Here is a 21,875-nt window from a genome sequence, read left to right as displayed (position 1 = left end):
ATGTTAATATAGAGAAAAAAATAAAAGTAATAATAGTAAAATCAAAACAAAACAAAACAAAACAAAACAAAAACCTATAGCTCAGATGCAGCTTCATTCAGTGTTTTAACATGATTACTTTACAATTAGGTATTATTGTGCTGTCCATTTTTGAGTTTTTGTATCTAGTCCTGTTGCACAGTCTGTATCCCTTCAGCTTCAATTACCCATTGTCTTACCCTGTTTCTAACTCCTGCTGAACTCTGTTACCAATGACATATTTCAAGTTTATTCTCGAATGTCCGTTCACATCAGTGGGACCATACAGTATCTGTCCTTTAGTTTTTGGCTGGACTCACTCAGCACAATATTCTCTAGGTCCATCCATGTTATCACATGGTTCATAAGTTTATCTTGTCTTAAAGCTGCACAATATTCCATCGTACGCACATACCACAGTTTGTTTAGCCACTCCTCTGTCGATGGAGATTTTGGCTGCTTCCATCTCTCTGCAATTGCAAACAACGCTGCTATAAACATTGGTGTGCAAATGTCCGTTTGTGTCTTTGCCCTTAAGTCCTTTGAGTAGATACCTAGCAATGGTATTGCTGGGTCGTATGGCAACTCCATATTCAGCCTTCCGAGGAACCGCCAAACTGCCCTCCACAGTGGCTGCACCCTTTGACATTCCCACCAACAGTGGATAAGTGCGCCTCTTTCTCCGCATCCTCTCCAGCACCCGTCACTCTCTGTTCCGCTGACAATGGCCATTCTGGTGGGTGTGAGACGACACCTCACCGTGGTTCCGATTTGCACCTCTCTAATGGCCAGGGACATTGAGCATCTCCTCATGCGCCTCTTGGCCATCCGTATCTCCCCCTCTGAGAGGTGTCTGTTCAAGTCTTCCTCCCACTTTGTAATTGGGTTGGCTGTCCTCCCGTTGCCGAGACGAACAATCTCCCCACAAATTCTGGATACTAGACCCTTATCCGACGTATCACCTCCAAATATTGTCTCCCATTGTGAAGGCCGTCCCCCCACCCTCTTGATGAAGTTCTTTGATGCACAAAAGTGTTCAATTTTGAGGAGTTCCCATCCATCTATTTCCTTCTTCAGTGCTCCTGCTCCAGGTTTAAGGTCCATAAAACCGCCTCCAGCTGCAAGATCCATAAGACATCTCCCAACATTTTCCTCCAACCGTCCCATGGTCCTAGACCCAATGCTTAGATCCCCGATCCACCCTGAGTTAACTTTTGTATAGGGTGTGAGAGATGGGTCTTCCCTCACTCCTCTGCACATGGACATCCAGCTCTCCAGGCACCATTCACTGAAGAGACTGCTCTGTCCCAGGTGAGCTGGCCCGACTGCCCCATCAAAGATCAAATGTCCATAGATGAGAGGGTCTACATCCGAGCACTCCATTCGATTCCATTGGTCGATATATCTATCTTTATGCCAATACCACGCTGCTTCGACCACCGTGGCTTCACAATACGCCCCAAAGTCAGGCAGCGCGAGACCTCCAGCCTCGCCTTCCCTCCTCAAGATGCCCCTAGCAATTCGGGGCACCCTGCCCTTCCAGACAAATCTGCTTATTGGTTTTTCTATTTCTGAAAAATAAGTTGTTGGGATTTTGATTGGTATTGCATTGAATCTGTAAATCAATTTAGGTAGGATTGACATCTTAACTATATTTAGTCTTCCAATCCATGAACACGGCATGCCCCTCCATCCATCCAGGTCTTCCGTGATTTCTTTCAGCAGTTTTTTGTAGTTTTCTTTATATAGGTCTTCCGTCTCCTTAGTTAAATCTATTCCTAGGTATTTTATTCTTTTAGTTGCAATTGTAAATGGGATTCGTTTCTTGATTTCCCCCCCAGCCCGCTCATCACCAGTGCACAGAAACGCCACAGATCTTTGAATGCCGATCCTGCAACCTGCTACTCTGCTGCACTCATCCACCAGCTCCAGTAGCCTTGCTGTGGACCCCTCCGGGCCCTCGACGTATAGTATCATATCGTCTGCAAACAGTGATAGTTTTACTTCTTCCCCTCCAATTCTGATGCCCTGTATTTCTTCTTCTTGTCTAATTGCTCTGGCTAGAACCTCCAACACAATGCTGAACAATAGTGGTGATAGTGGACATCCCTGTCCCGTTCCTGATCCCAGGGGGAAAGTTTTCAATTTTTCCCCACTGAGGATGACATTAGCTGTGGGTTCCCCATATATTCCCTCTATCATTTTAAGGAAGTTCCCTTGTACTCCCATCCCCCGAAGTGTTTTCAACAGGAAAGGACGCCGAATCCTGTCGAATGCCCCCTCTGCATCAATTGAGATGATCACGTGATTTTTCTGCTTTGATTTGTTGATATGGTGTATTACATTAATTGATTTTCTTATGTTGAACCATCCTTGCATACCTGGGATGAATCCTACCCGGTCATGATGTACAATTCTTTTAATGTGTTGTTGGATACGATTTGCTAGAATTTTATTGAGGATTTTTGCATCTGTATTCATTAGAGAGATTGGTCTGTAGTTTTCTTTTTTTGTAATATCTTTGCCTGGTTTTGGTATGAGGGTGATGTTGGCTTCATAGAATGAATTAGGTAGTTTTCCCTCCACTTCGATTTTTTTGAAGAGTTTGAAGAGAATTGGTACTAATTCTTTCTGGAACGTTTGGTAGAATTCACATGTGAAGCCATCTGGTCCTGGACTTTTCTTTTTAGGAAGCTTTTGAATGACTAATTCAATTTCTTTATTTGTGATTGGTTTGTTGAGGTCATCTATGTCTTCTTGAGTCAAAGTTGGTTGTTCATGTCTTTCCAGGAACCCGTCCATTTCCTCTAAATTGTTGTATTTATTAGCGTAGAGTTGTTCATAGTATCCTGTTATTACCTCCTTTATTTCTGTGAGGTCAGTAGTTATGTCTCCTCTTCCATTTCTGATCTTATTTATTTGCATCCTCTCTCTTCTTCTTTTTGTCAATCTTGCTAAGGGCCCATCAATCTTATTGATTTTCTCATAGAACCAACTTCTGGCCTTATTGATTTTCTCTATTGTTTTCATGTTTTCAATTTCATTTATTTGTGCTCTAATCTTTGTTATTTCTTTCCTTTTGCTTGCTTTGGGGTTAGCTTGCTGTTCTTTCTCCAGTTCTTCCAAATGGATAGTTAATTCCTGAATTTTTGCCTTTTCTTCTTTTCTGATATAGGCATTTAGAGCAATAAATTTCCCTCTTAGCACTGCCTTTGCTGCGTCCCATAAGTTTTGATATGTTGTGTTTTCATTTTCATTCGCCTCGAGGTATTTGCTAATTTCTCTTGCAATTTCTTCTTTGACCCAGTCGTTGTTTAGGAGTGTGTTGTTGAGCCTCCACGTATTTGTGAATTTTCTGGCACTCTGCCTATTATTGATTTCCAACATCATTCCTTTATGGTCCGAGAAAGTGTTGTGTAAGATTTCAATCTTTTTAAATTTGTTAAGACTTGCTTTGTGACCCAGCATATGGTCTATCTTTGAGAATGATCCATGAGCACTTGAGAAAAAGGTGTATCCTGCTGTTGTGGGATGTAATGTCCTATAAATGTCTATTAAGTCTAGTTCATTTATAGTAATATTCAGATTCTCTATTTCTTTGTTGATCCTCTGTCTAGATGTTCTGTCCCTTGATGAGAGTGGTGAGTTGAAGTCTCCAACTATTATGGTATATGAGTCTATTTCCCTTTTCAGTGTTTGCAGTATATTCCTCACGTATTTTGGGGCATTCTGATTCGGTGCGTAAATATTTATGATTGTTATGTCTTCTTGTTTAATTGTTCCTTTTATTAGTATATAGTGTCCTTCTTTGTCTCTTTTAACTGTTTTACATTTGAAGTCTAATTTGTTGGATATTAGTATAGCCACTCCTGCTCTTTTCTGTTTGTTATTTGCATGAAATATCTTTTCCCAACCTTTCACTTTCAACCTATGTTTATCTTTGGGTCTAAGATGTGTTTCCTGTAGACAGCATATAGAAGGATCCTGTTTTTTAATCCATTCTGCCAATCTATGTCTTTTGATTGGGGAATTCAGTTCATTGACATTTAGTGTTATTACTGTTTGGATAATATTTTCCTCTAACATTTTGCCTTTTGTATTATATATATCATATCTGATTTTCCTTCTTTCTACACTCTTTTCCATATCTCTCTCTTCTGTCTTTTTGTATCTGACTCTAGTGCTCCCTTTAGTATTTCTTGCAGAGCTGGTTCTTGGTCACAAATTCTTTCAGTGACTTTTTGTCTGAGAATGTTTTAATTTCTCCCTCATTTTTGAAGGATAATTTTGCTGGATATAGGAGTCTTGGTTGGCAGTTTTTCTCTTTTAGTATTTTAAATATATCATCCCACTGTCTTCTAGCTTCCATGGTTTCTGCTGAGAAATCTACACAAAGTCTTATTGGGTTTCCCTTGTATGTAATGGATTGTTTTTCTCTTGCTGCTTTCAAGATCTTCTCTTTCTCTTTGACCTCTGACATTCTAACTAGTAAGTGTCTTGGAGAACGCCTATTTGGGTCTAATCTCTTTGGGGTGCGCTGCACTTCTTGGATCTGTAATTTTAGGTCTTTCATAAGAGTTGGGAAATTTTCAGTGATAATTTCTTCCATTAGTTTTTCTCCTCCTTTTCCCTTCTCTTCTCCTTCTGGGACACCCACAACACGTATATTTGTGCGGTTCATATTGTCCTTGAGTTCCCTGATACCCTGTTCAAATTTTTCCATTCTTTTCCCTATAGTTTCTGTTTGTTTTTGGAATTCAGATGTTCCATCCTCCAAATCACTAATTCTATCTTCTGTCTCTTTAAATCTATCATTGTAGCTATCCATTATTTTTTCTATGTTTGCTACTTTATCCTTCACTTCCATAAGTTCTGCGATTTGTTTTTTCAGTTTTTCTATTTCTTCCTTATGTTCAGCCCATGTCCTCTTCATGTCCTCCCTCAATTTATCGATTTCATTTTTGAAGAGGTTTTCCATTTCTGTTCGTATATTCAGCATTAGTTGTCTCAGCTCTTGTGTCTCATTTGAGCTATTGGTTTGTTCCTTTGACTGAGCCATATTCTCAATCTTTTGAGCGTGGACAGTTATCTTCTGCTGCTGGCGTCTGGGCATTTATTCAGATTTCTCTTGGTGTTGGACCCAGCAAGGTTGTAATATTTTTCTGTGAAATCTCTGGGTTCTGTTTTTCTTATCCTGCCCAGTAGGTGGCGCTCGTGGCACACGTTTGTCTGCGGGTCCCACCAGTAAAAGGTGCTGTGGGACCTTAAACTTTGGAAAACTCTCGCCGTCCTGGGGGTTCGGTAGCCGAAGCGGCTTGAGCCGGCCCGGGGTCTGAACGCAGGGAGGGTTGCTGGTCGCCGCAGCCAGGGAAAGAGCCTGTCCGAATTTCCCAGTCGGCCCTGGGCAACAAGCGTGGCGGGAGGGCACCAGCGGCAGCGGCCCGCCCGAGAGAGTGCACGTTCCCCGGGAGTCACGGGGTCACCGTTCTCCGCGGCCTGGGGGTTTCCGATCCAATTCTCTCAGTTGGTCCGGGGGCTGCGCGTGGTGTGGGCGCCAGTCGCCCCGGTTTCAGGGGACCACCTCTCCAATTCTCCCAGCCGGCCCGGGAAGGGGGAAGGGAGTAACTCCGGCCGCTTGCCACCCCGCCCGGTAAGGCCCGCGCGCCTCGGCGATCTCACCCGAGCTGCTTCTCTCAGCCAGCCAGCCGTTCCAGGATGGGGTACGCTGTCTTTATCTCTGTTGTGACTTTGGGCGCTTTCTGTATCGTTTCTACTCCCCTAGTAGGTGTCCTGGAGAAGAAACTGGTTTCCGAATGGCATATCCGCGGACGGCCTGCAGGAAACCTCGAGGCTGCAGGAGCCCCTGGTCGGAAGGAAACCTGGCGCTTCCTCCGCCCCACAGCCCAAGCAGTATTTTTATTTTGAAATAAATTTGGACTTTCAAAAATTTGCAGAACTAATGTAGAGAGTCTCAGTATACCTGTCATCCAACTTCTAATGTTAACATATCATATAACCAGAAAATTAATATTGATCTGCATACCTTATTTGAATTTTGCCAGTTTTCCTACCAATATCTTCTCCAGAATTCAATACAGGATCCCACATTGTATTTAGTTGTCATGTCTCCTTAGTCCCTTCCAATTTGTACAATTCCTTAGCCTTTCCTTATCTTTCATTATCTTGATGCTTTTGAAAGAATAGTGTCCAGTTATTTTGTACAGTGTCCTTCAATTTGGGTTTGTCCGATATTTTCTCATGTTGGAGTAAGGTTTTACATTTACAGCAAGAATATCCCAGAAGTGAAGCTGTGACTTTCTCAGAGCATCGTACCAGGGATACATGATTGTTCTAGTTTGCTAGCTGCCAGAATGCAATATACCAGAAACAGAATGGCTTTTAAAAAGGGGAATTTAACAAGTTGCTAATTTACAGTTCTAAGGCTGAGAGAATGTCCCAAGTAAAACAGGTCTATAGAAATGTCTAATCAAAGGCATCCATCCAGGGAAAGATGCCTTGGTTCAAAAGAAGGCCGATGAAGTTCAGGGTTTCTCTCTCAAGTGAGAAGGCACTAGGCAAACACAGTCAGGGCTTCTTTCTCAGCTGAAAAGGCACATGGCAAACATAGCATCATATGCTAGCTTTCTCTCCTGGCTTCCAGTTTCATGAAGCTCCCAGGGAGGCGTTTACATTCTTCATCTCTAAAGGTTGCTGGCTCATGGACTCTCTGCTTCATGGTGCTGCAGCATTCTCTGCTCTCTCCGAATCTCCCATTCTCCAAAATATTTCCACTTTTATGGGACTTTAGTAACCAATCAAGACCTACCCAATGGGTGGAGACACATCTCCCCTAATCCAGTTTAACAACCGCTCTTGATTGGGTTACATCTCCAGGGAAATAATCTAATTACAGGGTGATTCAAACAGTATTGAATAGGGATTATTCTGCCTTTATGAAATGGGATTTTGATTAAAACATGGCTTTTCTAGGGGACATACATCCTTTCAAACCAGCACAATGATGTTGATACATCTTATTACCAGTGATGTTAATCTTGATCACTTGGTTAAGGCCATGTCTACCATGTTTCTCCACTATAAATTACTAATTTTCCTTTTGTAATTAGTAAGTATCTTGTGGGGAGGTATTTTGAAACTATGCAAATAGTTCCTCATCATAATTTATCCACTAGTTTTGGCCGCCAGTGATTATTTTTGCATTATTTCTTGGTTTTGCCAAATCATTGTTTCTCATTTCCCTCATTTCTTTAACATGTGCTAATTTGAATTCTTTCATAATGAAGCACTATCTTTTTGCCTCTGTTAATTTATTAATTCAGTTTTGTTATATCAGTATGAATTAGATAATTATTTCATTCTATAGTCTGTTACACAGTGCTAGTATTAATTTTATTGCTTAGATTGTTCCAACTTTGACCATGGGTGGGGTGGGGGGGGCTCCTGTGCCCTTTATTTATTTATTTATTTATTTTCATTATTTATTTATTTATTGTAATGCAAAGCTTTGGCATTAGCAATTTTTTGAAAAAATAAAATGTGCTAAAAATAAATGCTTGTGGAAAATAAATAAATAAATAAATAAAAACAAATGCTTGTGTGGCCTGATTAGTAAATGATGCTCAAAAATAGTTCTTTTTTTTTCATTCAAGGCAATCAGTCAGAAAGCAGTTTTTGTTTTCTTCTTCAGAACCATTCTGCCTCATTAGCATTCAAGCTAGCTATGGCTCTGATGATCATATAGCAGAGGGTGAGAGCACTGAGGCCAAAATTGGCAATAATAAGCTATTCTTTTGTTACTGGTATGTTGATTTCCTGGTCCAGGGAGTCAGCTCCCCTTCCTGAGGAAGAGGCAATACCCCCGAAGTTCAAAGAGGCTCAAGGCTGAGGTGGTGGCTGCTGGCAAGGTCACCAAGGGCTGACCTTCAGTTCCCGGCTTGGGTTTTGGTGAACCTTTCTATGTCAAATGCTACATTATCCATACATGGCAAATTTGGCACAATTCCCAGAGTCTTTAAAATATTCAGTTTGTGCATAGGGCAGGTTCAGTGTTCACTAAGTCAAAGGTCAACGCAGAATTTGTGGAAAATATGCTTGCAGGGCAGGATTTGGACATCATTCTGCTTATAGCTCTCTATTCAGACTGCACAGCGATCAAAGTCTGGGTCTATTTCCTTATCAGCCTTTTTTTACAGTTTTGGTTATCAATTTGCTGATGGCTTTCTTGGGTGCATCTTGGAGACGAAGCTGGTTCCTGTCGCCCGCATTGGTGTACCTTATCATCTATAAAGTAGATTATGGAGAGATTGAGAGAGAGCCGCATCACGAAGCAGAGAGTCCACAGGCCAGCGACCTTTGGAGATGAAGAAGGACAACGCCTCCTGGGGAACTTCATGAAACCAGAAGCCAGAAGAGAAGCTAGCAGATGACACCATTTTCGCCATGTGCGTTTCCAGATGAGAGAGAAACTCTCACGCTGTTCACCATGTGCCGTTCCACTTGAGAAAAAAACTTCATCGGCCTTCTCGAACCAAGCTTGGGGAATCACATATAAACGGTATCTAGACGTTTACTGCTAATAGAAAAGAAAACCAGACTTCTGGAGAAGATGGCGGCTTAGTAAGACGCGCGGATCTTAGTTTCTTCTCCAGGACAGCTACTAGGGGAGTAGAAATGATACAGAACAGCGCCCAAAGCCACAACAGAGATAAAAAAGACAGCGTACCCCATCCTGGAACGGCTGGCTGGCTGAGAGAAGCCGCTTGGGTGAGATTGCCGAGGTGCACGGGCTTCACTGGGCGGGACGGCAAGCGGCCGGAGTCAGTCCCTTCCCCCTTCCCGGGCCGGCTGGGAGAATTGGAGAGGCGGTCCCCTGAAACCGTGGCGGCAGGCGCCCACACCACGCGCGGCCCCCCGGACCAATTGAGAGAATTGGATCGGAAATCCCCAGGCCGCGGAGAACGGTGACGGGTGGGGAGGCCCCTTCCAAACCCGTGACTCCCCGGGAACGTGCACTCTCCCGGGCGGGCCGCTGCCGCTGACTCCCTCCCGCCAGGCTTGTCGCCCGGGCGACTAGGAAATTCGCATGGGCGCTTTCCCGGGCTGCGGCGGCCAGCAACCCTCCCCGCATTCAGACCCCCCCGGGCCGGCTCGAACCCTTCCAAGCCGCTTCGGCTAGCGAACCTCCCGGACGGCGAGAGTTTTCCAAAGTTAAAGGTCCCACAGCACCTTTTACTGGTGGGACCTGCAGACAAACGTGTGCCATGAGCGCCACCTACTGGGCAGGATAAGAAAAACAGAACCCAGAGATTTCACAAGTAGATTATGAGCCAGGCTGAAGAAATAACCATCAAAACAATAAAGGATGTTGACATGAAGGCTAGAGAGTGTTTTTTGGTGGTTCTGAGTTCCAATAGCTTTTGTCATCTGCACAGAGATTTTTTTCTCCAGATAACTCAATATCTTTACCCCTCAAGTTTCTGATCATGACAGCAAGGTACCTCCAGTGGCTGGAAGCCTGGGTGCATCCTAGTGACTGGCTCCTCTTAGAATTCATTATTGTAAATGACTACAGCAATGGCATTGTGGAAAGCAGCCTGGGAGATTTTCTCTGCAGCAAGGCAACCCACTGTTTAATAAAAAAAGGAACACAGAACGGAATTTCAGGATCACGGCCCATATGATCAGCAGCTCCTTGGAGGGGCAGCGGCGCCAGCACCTAGACCTTGTCCTTGAGCACGTTGAGCCCGAAGCCGCCACTATGGGGGCGGAAGGTAAGCGGGGAGCCGTGGCCGGGCTCTGCTGGACTCCTGCGTGGGCGCATGGCTGAACGCCGGGTAGAAGTACTGTGCCCCAGTGCGCAGGCCAGCAGCGGACCGCCAACAGGGTCGGACATCAGGCTGGGTGTGGGCGAGGATGCCTCCATCCCCCGGGGGCTCTGCCATGGGGACGCGGCCCCGAGTGGATGGTCGTGAGCCCCTTGTGTTCTTTAGATATATACCCTTATTTTAAATTCATTTTTGAGCACCTCTTTGCTTTCTAGTATCAGAAAATATTTTATGCCCATCTTGTATTTTTCTTGTTCCAGCCCTGGAATTCACCTTTTTTCCAAGAAACTCTTGTTTCTTTATTGAATAATACTATTTAAAAACTGAGATCTGTGTGTTTAGGTAGGTGTGCTCGTTGTTACTGTGGCGTCTTTACTGTAGGTGTTTTCCTGGACCTGTTTGTATTATTTCCCAAGGAATTGGAAGTCCTGAGCAAATGAAATGGTGGTATTTAATCCACTACATTTTGGGGTAGTTTGTTATGCAGTAATAGATGACTAAAACATTCTTCTATCACTTATGCTATAAAAAGTCATTCTTAAGAGAAGTTTCCTAGGAATGTAGGAAACAAAAATCTTATTTTTTAAAATGATTTGTAACAAAATTTTAAGCATTATTAATTTCAAATATGACACAGTTTTCCTAGTAACCATGTCCTTAATACTAATGGATTTTATTGTGAATAGAATATTTTCTGTTATGGAGTGGTTGTGAAGGTGGCACCAAGAATTGCTTTTCCAATTGTAGTAGTTTTCCTATTTCCTTTGCATGGGATCCTTCCTTCAAATAAGGGCACATGTATCCTTGGAATCCACGGAGCTACTGGAAAGGGAAATTCAAGTGCTCTTTGTCATAGAAGAGTGGGGATTGCATACTCTCTGGTGGACAGGTCAAGGTAGGCTGCGTTGTATACTCCAACTAGAGACAGGGACCTGGCTCACCTTCATTAGCCCTGGGAGAATCAGTTTCTAGGGAAGGCCAACTTCTTGGTCATTTTAGATTTGGAAATCTCAGAGGCTTTCTTCCCTTCTCTGTGGTCTATTTGTCCCCAGCACCTGCCCCAACAGGAGAGGACTCACCACCTTTGTTTGGAATCAGGACCATTTGGAGTCCCTCATGGATAGGACCAAAGTGGTGGCTGGTTCCCCTATGTATTCCTCATCACTAAATCTTTCCAGAGCTCAGGCTGACCCAGGACGTCACTCCTAGTCATTAGAACCAAGAGGAGCTGGGATGCCACAGGTGTTGGGGTGACTAAACTTAACCACATTTGCTACCAAGAACTGATCACCTGCTTCTCAGTTTCCAATAAACAGAAAACGTGGCTGATAGTTTCTCTGCAGGCAGGTCGAAAAGAAATTGAAATTCTCCAAGTGTCCAGACCATGCTTCCTGTGTTAGTTCCCTAGAGGACATGCTTGAAGGAGGCTGATTTTGAGGCTAAAGCAAAGTGCAGTGGCAGCACACCACCACAGTGTGGAGATTAAGGTCTCACATCCTAATGAACAGCAGTGTAAGCTTTAGCAAAATGCTTCATGCTTTTGAAAGCCACTTACACACGACTGTGAAGAGTCATCGAACCCTGAAAAGCTGCACCACGTTACTACCAGTCTCTGTCTGGAGTTTTGGGAGTTGTTTCAGAGTCTCTTCTGCATGTGGCCCTTGTTACACATCGAACTTTGTGAAATAAAAGGAAGATACCCACATGATGAGAGATGGTTCAAGAGAAGGGAACTACACTGTCTTTTCTTTGAGATCATTTGGGGAGTGCACCTTGTAGCTCCTCTAAGCCCAGATCTGCCTACCCTTGTGGATGCTATCTGCCCACCAGGGATCGTGTGCAAGGATGTTTACTCCCTGCTTTCTCTAAAAGGTGAGCCAGTACTGATCAAACCTAGACATCTACAGGGCCAATGGGCACCTACAAAGTGTTCCTTGTCAGGGAAGTGTTGGCATTGGTCGATACATCATTCCATTTCCTGATCTCTGAATTTGAGCAAATGACTTTCCTAATAAAGGTGGGGAGATCAATTTAACTCACGACCCTCCGCTTTCTCAGACCTTGGGGTTTCATACCTTGAATTTCCTGCGGTGTGGTTGAGTTGCCCTTGCATGTTTTCATAGCCTCTGCCCCTCAAGATCAGGAACTTCATGGCTGCCCTCCAGGCCCAAGGACATAACTGAGACCTGTCTGCTCTGCTCCACTGAACAAGGCAGGAACCAAACGCCCTTTTGGTGAGCGTGCAGAGCGCTACATGGCAGGCTTTGTTGTCCAGGGGGGACCCTGAAGATTCCTAACATGATAGAAAGCTGCTGAAAATCCTCTATAAGTGGCAAGGGAAGGCGGGAGTTAAATCAAGGCGGGAAGGAAAGGGAAAATAAATGTCATTGAAATACTTGATCTAGAGCTGCCATAAAGTACTCTTGGTCTGGAGCTGACCTCTCCACCACTGGTGAAGTTAACTCTGTCCAGTCGTGCCTGCATCTCTAGTCTGAGCCAAAGCAGGCAGTACTGAACACTACCAATAGGTTTCCGGTGAACACGTGGCTGGTGGCTTCTCCAGAGTGCAAATATTTGGACTTTAGGTATGAGAAAAGTATGGCAACCACTGCACAAGAATGGATACGATTGGAGAAAAAGGCACAGTCTTCCCCAAACTTTGTTTAACTTAACGTACAATGTAGGCCCTAGAAGAAAATCTTTCAGCTAATGGAAGAAAGAAAAATCATTCCCTTTATAACAGTCTATCCATTATAATTTGTGTGGTTGCATATAATAAAAATGTAATTTTATTGATTTTTTTGAGTGCTTCTTTAGGCTGTGTGATAGATAAGCAGAGCTGGAAGTCTGGAAAATTAAAATGGGCTAAAATAACCTTATTTTAGGAAATTAAAAATTATGGGCTAAAATAGCCTTATTTTAGGAAATTAAAAATTAGGCAAATTTTAAATCATTTTTAAAATACATATTGCTGAATTCCTGGAGCCTGCACATGCCAAAAAAACGAAAAGCAAGCAAACAAACAAAAAACGTATTGCTGGAGTAGGTCTTCATCTGGAAGTTCTTTTTTTTTTTTTTGCCCTGTGCTACCAAGCTCATTCCTGCATCTAGACTTCTTTGCTGTTTCCGCTGCCTTGAATGCTCTGTCCCCAGAACCTCACATGGTGTATACAGCTTATCATTCATGTGTCAGCTCAAATATTACTTCCTCAAAGACGATGTCTTAACCCCATTATGCCTAGCATTAAACAATCACAAATATTTATTGAAGACCTATGTTCCAGATTCTGTTTTAGGCAATGAGGATGCAAAAGTAAAGAGATCCAAGGTCCTTCTTTTATGGTTCTTAGATTATAGTGTGGTAAATGAGGGCAGGGGAGAATTAAGAGAAAAACAGATAAGCAAATATGTTCATAAATTTTTGGATCTAGTAGTTGTTTGTGCTGTTATATGGATGTTATCTGAAAATAATTGTGAAGTATTTTTAAATTTTATCTTGCTGTTTTTACTTAAAAATTCATTTAAAGCAGTGAACCCCTGATATAAACCATAGATTATAGTTAATAGTACAATTATAAAAAAGGTCTTTCACCATTTGTAACAAACGTACAACACTAATGCATGGTGTTAGTAACAGGGTTGTATATGGGAACTTTATTTTATGTATGATTTTTCTGTAAATCTACAACTTCTGTAATAAAAATCATTTGAAGACAAATTCTAATATTTAACTTTTATTTTAGTATGTGAAGAAATGATTTTACTTGAAAATGTACTTTTAAAAAAGTTTAAATGAAAGTTCTTTAAAATTTGCAGATTTTGGAAGTATTTGCCAGTTCTTTGATTCAGAGGAACGTTTTAAAGAGAAAGGATATTCCCAATCTTACAAAATACCAGATAATTCTGGCAAGAGATCAATTTAGGAAAAACCCATCTCCAAATACTGTGGTACGTATTATTAAATAAGTTTTGATAATTGATTAAATTTTTACTTAAAACCACAGTGAAATGTAAATAATATATTTTTTGGTAGTTGTTGAATTTTGTCATGAAACATTAGCTCAGGGATTCTGTAATGATTTACATAGATTTTAGAAGCTCAAGAATTCAGTAATGATTTTTATAGATTTAAAAATCTAGCAAAAATGCAGTTTAATGATTTAAGATATTTTTATCTTTTATCTTTTAATGAAGAATTGTTCTTTTAATCTATTTCTAGGTTGCAAAATCACAAGGTCATGAGTGGGTAGTTCCTAACTAACTTTTAGATCCGGTACATTAGTCTTTATACCAAAGGTTGGAGGAAGCATCCCAGTAAACTCCTTATTTCTAATCTTCAGAGGAAAAGGTAGCTGAATGGTCACATAGCTACCAAATTAGGTCCAAAGGCAGAGGAGGTGCTTTCGAGCATTAAAGGCACCGAGTCATTCTCTGAACTGAGGGAATGTGTGAGCCAAAGAACACAGGCATTCAGATGAAAGCTTGAAAAATAGGGCGAGCTAGCCAGTTTGGCTGGGCTAGAAGGGTTAAGGACGTCAGATGTGACTGTAAATCTAGGTTGTAATGACATGGGAGTAGCTTTAAATGTTAGAATGAGAAATGTATGTTTTATTCTGTAATATTCAGTAACCACTTAGGGAGCATTTTTTTGTGAAATGGCAGGGTATTAAATTAAACTTTAATAAAATATTTAAAAATTTCTGCTAGGAGTTAAAGGTTCATTGACATTTTAAATAATAAATGCAAACCTAAATGAAATTGATCTTACTGGTAAGAGTTTATATATTGCTGGGAGCTGCTGCTTTTACCCTTTCAGGTAATTTAGGATGTCACTTTGGGGGCATTTATCACTCTTCTGAAAACATTTAAAATGACTATCACTGAAACAAATGCCTGTTTTACATATATGTTAAATGCTGCTAAAAATGTGAGGTAGACAATAGTAGTCTTCATCTCAAGTAAAGAAAAACAATTCAAATAGAATTCTCATGAACTTGTTTTAAAACTGCCATATCTTTAGATACACCTGCTTTGTGCTCCTATAAAAGAACCATAGAGAATAAAAGCACAAGGATTCTAGGTCAGATTTCTGGGCTCGAATACTGGTTTCCATCATTTACCATCTGTGTGAGCATCCTCATCTGCACAGTGGGCATAAAAAGTATCTACATCCTAGGAATCTTGTTAAGATTAAGTGAGTTTGTACAAGTGATGTGCTTGAAACAGTACCGAGTGTTCAGTGGTAGACATTATTATGGCATGTACTCTTGGTGTTAAATATTGCCCATTCTTCCTGATTGGCCGAACATTTGTGAGAACAGGCCCATATCTGACTTATTTGCTATTGTATCCCAAATTATCTAGTTCAGTACCTGACGTATAGTAGGTGGTTATTAAATATCTTGAAAGAACGAATGAATCTATATATCTATAAAAATAAACAGAATGTGATAAATATTTCTCCTTTTCACTTATTCTATTTAAAATTTATTTTTCCTGTTGAATTAAAGAAAAAAATGGACATATTTTATGTGGGAAATATGTTGTCATGGTAACATCCTAAAACATGGATTAATATAACCAATCAGTTATGGTCAGTATCAAAGGGAATAATTATGAAATAATTATGATTATTTCAATTATATTGTAAATGTTACACTGACTGTTGACCTGGCCATTTGGGCATGGAACATATATATTCATTTCTATCTCTGATCAAATTTGGTATGTTCTTGTTTTTCTAGGGAATACAAGGCATAATTGAGGGAGAGTTTGCTATTTGCATTAGTTTATATCACGGTTATGAATTACTGCAGCAAATGGGAATGAGATCATTATATTTCTTCCTTTGTGGAATTATGGATGGAACTAAAGGTAAATTATATCAAATTATTTAAAGAAATAATGACATGTCATTTTGGGTAGACATCAAAATTTTTATTTACTTAAAAATACTTTATTTTAAAAAAGCGGGGAAGCAGTTATGTTTCAAATGGCCATTATTTGTTTGTTTTTGATAAGTTGTGAGGATAAAAGAAAACCATTCATTATTATATATGTGAATGTAGAACAGGAAAAAGTGCTGATTTTCATGTTTAAATACATTTTGAAACACTGTATTCATCATTAAAATTTAGTCTCTTTTTAATGAATAATAAATTCGGTTAGTTTAATCATTAAGTTTATTTATTTCATAATGTTTTCCTAATTTCTGAAGGAATGACTCGTGCAAAAAATGAATTTAGCCGAAATGAGGACTTTATGAAACTCTTTAATCACCTAGAATGTTTGTTTGCACATACACGCAGTACTTCAGCAGCTGGTATTTCTGCTATCCACAAAGGTCAGGTTTCTCTTTTGAAATCTTATATTATTTCTCATCATCAAGATAAATTTTGATATTTTACTCCATTAATGTACATGCCTATCTGTAATTACTTAGATTTCTGTAGCAACAGACCTGCTAAATTCTTAAGACTTTATTTTTTAAATTAGGATTAAATGAGAATATATAGTCAAGCAGTTATAAACAATATATAATCAATGTTAAAAGGTGTTACTGGTTGTAGAAATTTTAAGAACTAATATATTAAAAACCAACTAGAACTTTACTAAATGTTTTTATTTCCCCTTTTATTTTGCTTCTAAATGTATAGAAAGAAAATTTTTTTTTCAGGAGATGAAGATAAACGATTTTTCTATAGTCATCCAAAATTAAAGAAATTAGAAGAAGTTGTGGTTGAACACTTTAAAACTTGGAATGGTAAGTCTTATTCAGTAGCTTCAAGGCAAGACAAACTAACTAAAAGAGCTAAAAGCTCCCACTTGTTACTTTGTTTTACGATTTCTCATGGAGAATGTAGGTTTTAATTACCCTTGTTAAAGACAGGGTGATAACTCTAAGGAACTTTAGAGGACAATGAAGAGGAGTGGTGGGCATAAAGAATAAGCTGTTATATGAGAAAGAAAACTTGGTCTGGGGCAATATAGAGGAAACAAATAAGGCAATATATAATATAATGGTAGGGAAAAGTAAAGCAGTAAGAAGGAGATAGTCATACAGGAGTGCTGTTTAAATAGGGGTGGTTAGAGATGGCATGTCTGTAGGATGATGTTTGAGCAGATACTGAAGTGAGGAAGCAAGTCTTGTGGATTTCTGAAGGCAGGGAGAATAGCATATTGAAAGGCCCTGAGGCAGGAGGGTGTGTGTTTGAGGACCAATAAACAGAGCAGTTCAGCTAAAGCAATGTGATTGAGGGTAAGAGTGACACAGGCAGATGCTGGAGAGGTAACCAGGGCTCAGAGTTCATAGGGCAGATAGGCTAAGGTTAGGGCTTTTGGGTTTTTTTTCCTCCCATTCTTCTAATCTTTGAATATTTATTTTGAGTTGCAATTATTTCATTCTGATCTATTTTTGTAAAAAGTAAGCATGGAAACAAAGGTTTTTTTGAAAGCAGTGAGCCAGTCACAATGAACCAACTTATCTTTAGACTTTTAATTTTTTTTTCCACAAACGGGTTGTTTGAATATATTCTACCATGATGTGAAATATATTCTTTTATATCTGAATTTTGTCCCTGATCTATGAAGACCAGCTCTTTAGAGAGTGAACACAGAACACAGCTAAACTAGAACAGCATCAAAAGGTATCCATTGATACTCGAATATAAAATATGTATATTAGTTTTATATTTTATATAATATCCTGAATTATTTATTTCCTGTGTCATAAACACTGTTATCAGACAAAACAACTATAGCTCTAGTTCACAGATGGAATTAATAGTAGGATTGATTAAGTAAAAAGTATGTTAGGAAAAATATAGCAGTGTTTTTAAGTAATTGTTATCTGAGAATAGTTTTAGATTTACAAAAAACTGAAGCAGATAGCACAGAGATTTATCATGTACCCAAGATCCAGTTTCCTGTCTTATCATTTTATATCAGCATGGTACATTTGTTACACTTAATAAACCAATATAGATACATTATTATTGTTAATTATAGTCCATTCTTTCTCAGATTTCCTTAGTTTTATCCTTTTCTATTCCACATCCCATTCCATACTACTTTGCGTTTAGTTCCCATGTGTACTTAGGCTCATTTGGGCTGTGAGAGTTTCAAAGACATTCTTTTGATGACCTTGACATTATTTAGCAGTACTGGTCAGGTATTTTGTGAAATATCCTCCAATTGAGATTTACCTGATGTTTTTCTCATGATTGTGCTGCACTGATTTTTGGAAAAAGACCAGTCTCATCACTCCATCTCAAGGGTACATTAAATCAAGATGACTCACTTTTATCGCTGTCAATGTTTACCTTCATCATCTGGCTGGGGTGTTACTTGTCAGGTTTCTACAATGTAAAGTTACTCTTTTTCCCTCGTTGAAACTGTAGATACTTTTTTTTTTCAATTTTATTGAGATATTTTTCACACACCACACCAACCATCCAAAGTATACAATCATTGGCTCACAATATCATCACATAGTTGTACAAACATCCCCATGATCAATTTTGGAACATTTTCATTACTCCAGAAATAAGAATAAAAAAATAAAACCCAAATCCTTCCCTACCCCTTATCCCCCACTGGGACTGACCCGAAGTGTTGGCATAGTACATTTGTTACTGTTGATGAAAGAATATTAAAATATTACTGTTACTTGGGTGGGCAATGGTGGCTCAGTGGCAGAGTTCTTGCCTGCTGTGCTGGAGACCTGGGTTCAATTCCCAATGCTTGCCCATGCAAAAAAAATCTAGTAAATATATGTATATAAATATTACTGTTACCTATAGTCCATAGCTTGCAATAGCTATGTTTTTTCCCAATTACCACTCTGTAATTTTTTTTATGTTTGTAGTGGTTCATGGAAGAATTTATTTACATACATGACTTTAAACAACCACTATCTATCAAATTCACCTATAATATGTTACTATTTCTTATAATTCCAAGAACAAGCTGCCATCACCTCCATCCATTGCCAAACATTTAAGTTCAATCTCATTAACAATTTTGTACCTATTAGGTAACTGCTCCCCCTTCTCTAGTTCTATCCCTTTCTAGATACCCTATATTCTACATTTTTTTCCCCATGCATGTCTTTATTATATTACTCATCTAGCCATAGACTGGATAAGGGGATATCAGTTGCAAAATTTTTACAGTCATGCAGATAAAACCTATATGTTTATATAAGCATTATCAATGATCAAGACTTCTTGATTTTTGATAAGTAGTTGCCGTTCAACAATTTCAGGTTTTTCCTTCTGGCCATTCTAATACTCTAGAAACTGAAAAGAAGTATCTCCATAATGATTCAGTAGTGATAATCATTTGTTAAATCCTAACTTCTTTATTACACCTACTCCATCTCATTTGATCCATTTCTATGTTCAGAGGGTATTTGAGCAATGTTCATTCTAACTTCTTCATGCTGGGAAGGGGTAAGAACATTATGGGGCAGAGGAATGCAACTGGTTAATGTTCTTGGAGATACTGATACCTCTGGGTTTCAGGGCTTATCTGGTATAGGAACAGTCTGGAGATTTTAAGTTTCTTTAAAAATAAACTTAATAAGTAGAGCTTTTGTAGAGTCTTAGACAGAGCCCAGGCTGTTTTTTTTTAGGAATATTGTTGATTGAGGCCGGGCATACTGTGGCAATCTGCATTATCTGACTGAAGCTTGCATAAGAGTAATCTCCAGAGTGGCCTCTCAACTGTATTTGAAATCTCTTAGCTGCTGAAACCTTATTATGTTTCATTTTTTTTCTCCCTTTTGGTCAAGAATGCATTGTCAGTCCCACAGTGCCAGAGCCAAGCTCATCCCTGGGAGTCATGTCCCGTGTTGCCAGGGAGACTTAACACCCTGGAAGTCAAGTCCCATGTACGGGGAAGGGTAATGAGTTTATTTGCAGAGTTTGGCTTGGACAGAGAGAGAGGGAGAGAGAGAGAGAGGCCACATCTGAGCAACAAAAGAGTTTCTCTAGGGGTGATTCTTAGGTATAATTATAGAAAGTGCTTGCTTAGTTCACCATTACAGAAATCAATTTCATAAGAAGGGCTTTGGTTTTTATTCCATGATTGTTTGTGCTTTATGAAACCATATCAGGTATTTAGAGCAGTGGAGTGACATGATCCAACTTAAATTTTTAAAGAATTACTCTGGCAGCTTGTGGAGAGTAGACATTGCCCAGTTAGAAGGTTATTGCAATAGTCTAGAGCAATGAAAGATGATAGTGACTTCTACCAAGGCAATGGTGATGGAGGTGATGAGAATTAGTTAGATTTTAGATATATTTTGAAGTTGGAGCCAACAGGATTTGTCGATAGATTAACTATTGGGTCTGAGGAATCACATGATGTATATATATATATATATGTGTGTGTGTGTGTGTGTGTGTGTGTGTGTATGTGTGTGTGTATGTTTGCAGATGATTATATGAACAAAGGAAAAATTATAAATAACATAGAGTCATGCGCAGAAAGGAAATAAAGTTTCAGGAATGGATATGATCACCTAAGAAGACAATCTACAGACAAGAGCAGGGCTGAAAATGGAATCCTGGAGAAACCAACATTTAGAGATAAGAGGAAGAAAAGCCATAAAGGAAATTAAGAGGAAAATTAGACAAGTGAAGTGTCAGAGAAGGTAGGGGATGAGACTCTTTAAATAGGAAAGAATGCACTGTGTTGAATGCTCAGATGTGGTAAAATGAACTAAAAAGCATCTGTTGAGTTTGGCAATATGGAAGTTATTGCCAAAGTTATTGGTATAAGGAGCTTCAGTGGAATGAAGGTAGAAAGGCTGGCTTAGCAGGTTGAAGGAGGTAGAAATGAAGGTAGCAAATTAGGAGTGTCAGAAAGGTCTTGTGCTGTGGTGATTTAGAGGAGTTTTATCTAGAATAATGTTCCTTGCAAAGCTGTGTTTAAATGCTATCTTTTTGCTTATTTTTTGGGAATTAACTCTATATGTATTGGCATTTAATTCTTAGCATTGTAATGATAAAATGAGTTAATATATAGAGTAGTTACTAAACAGCTTGAAGTAGTTCCTAGAGCACATATGATGATTACTATAAACAATATGGAAGAAAGAAGGATTGTCACAGTCCAACCAATTTTATAAACAGAAGAAAACAAAACCAACAAAACAAAACTCAAAATAAATGCAACCAAAGAAACCTCTCACAACTTGCAATTGTTAACCAATTACCATGTGCAAGATACAGTGCAAGGAAATTGCCATGTGCGAGACATGCATATTTCACATTTGTTATTTCATTTAATCGTCACATCATCCTGAAAGATAAGTAGTATTATTTCTATTTTAAATATGAAGAGACTGAAGCTTAAAGAGGTTAAAGAACTGTACCATGTCTGTACATAAATCACCCAGAGAATAAGAAGTGGCCTAACCTTGAGGATCATGTTCTTATTAGTGCACTCTACTGCCTCCAAGCCCAGATACATTGGGCCAGCTTTGTGATAGACTGGAGTGTATATTCGGCAGTTATCTTTGAAGAATTTGAAAGTATAATAAATTTGGTGACAGAATGCCATGATCTGGATTACTGTAGCATGTCTAAGGAACAGAAAGGAAAGGGAAAATTTTTGAAATTAGGGGGAGTTCCACAGTTCTGTGCTTCTGTTTTAGAAGGGAAAATGTATAGCGGGTATCATGCTTTAATTGAACAGCTAGTCAAAGTGATTCTGACAGTTATTTGATTTGTTTAGAATTTTATTTTGTAACATCCGGTGATAGGGAACCAAGATTATCAAAATTACTAGTGAAAGTGGGCGGGCCGCGGTGGCTCAGCGGGCAAAGTGCTTGCCTGCTATGCCGGAGGACCTCGGTTCGATTCCCGGCCCCAGCCCATGTAACAAAAACGGAGAAACAGAATACAATAAAACAAGAAAATGTTTAAAAATGTTTCCCTTTCTTCCTTCCTTCCTTCTATCCTTCCTTCCTTCTCTCTGTCTTTCCTTTAAAAAAAAAAAAAAAAA

The 21,875-nt window shown here is 39.6% G+C and overlaps 1 protein-coding gene and 2 pseudogenes across 4 annotated transcripts in view; 1 reads left to right on the top strand and 2 right to left on the bottom strand.

Moving 5' to 3' along the window:
- Positions 1-21,875, top strand: part of FANCM (FA complementation group M) — a 101,242-nt gene that overhangs the window by 10,037 nt on the left and 69,330 nt on the right. For all 4 annotated transcript variants that reach the window (XM_077126851.1, XM_077126852.1, XM_077126850.1 and 1 more), the window contains 4 exons: positions 13,680-13,811; positions 15,608-15,737; positions 16,081-16,206; positions 16,540-16,626. In XM_077126851.1, the coding sequence (XP_076982966.1) occupies positions 13,680-13,811; positions 15,608-15,737; positions 16,081-16,206; positions 16,540-16,626 (475 nt within the window). The remainder of the gene's footprint in view (positions 1-13,679; positions 13,812-15,607; positions 15,738-16,080; positions 16,207-16,539; positions 16,627-21,875) is intronic.
- Positions 7,678-8,319, bottom strand: LOC143656453 (E3 ubiquitin-protein ligase RNF130 pseudogene; annotated as a pseudogene).
- LOC143656452 (E3 ubiquitin-protein ligase RNF130 pseudogene) lies at positions 9,348-9,961 on the bottom strand (annotated as a pseudogene).

This window comes from Tamandua tetradactyla, chromosome 14 (genome assembly GCF_023851605.1).
Source record: "Tamandua tetradactyla isolate mTamTet1 chromosome 14, mTamTet1.pri, whole genome shotgun sequence".
Classification (NCBI taxonomy): Eukaryota; Metazoa; Chordata; class Mammalia; order Pilosa; family Myrmecophagidae; genus Tamandua; species Tamandua tetradactyla.
Note: the sequence above shows the minus strand (reverse complement) of the source record. Positions and strands in the feature narration are given on the sequence as shown.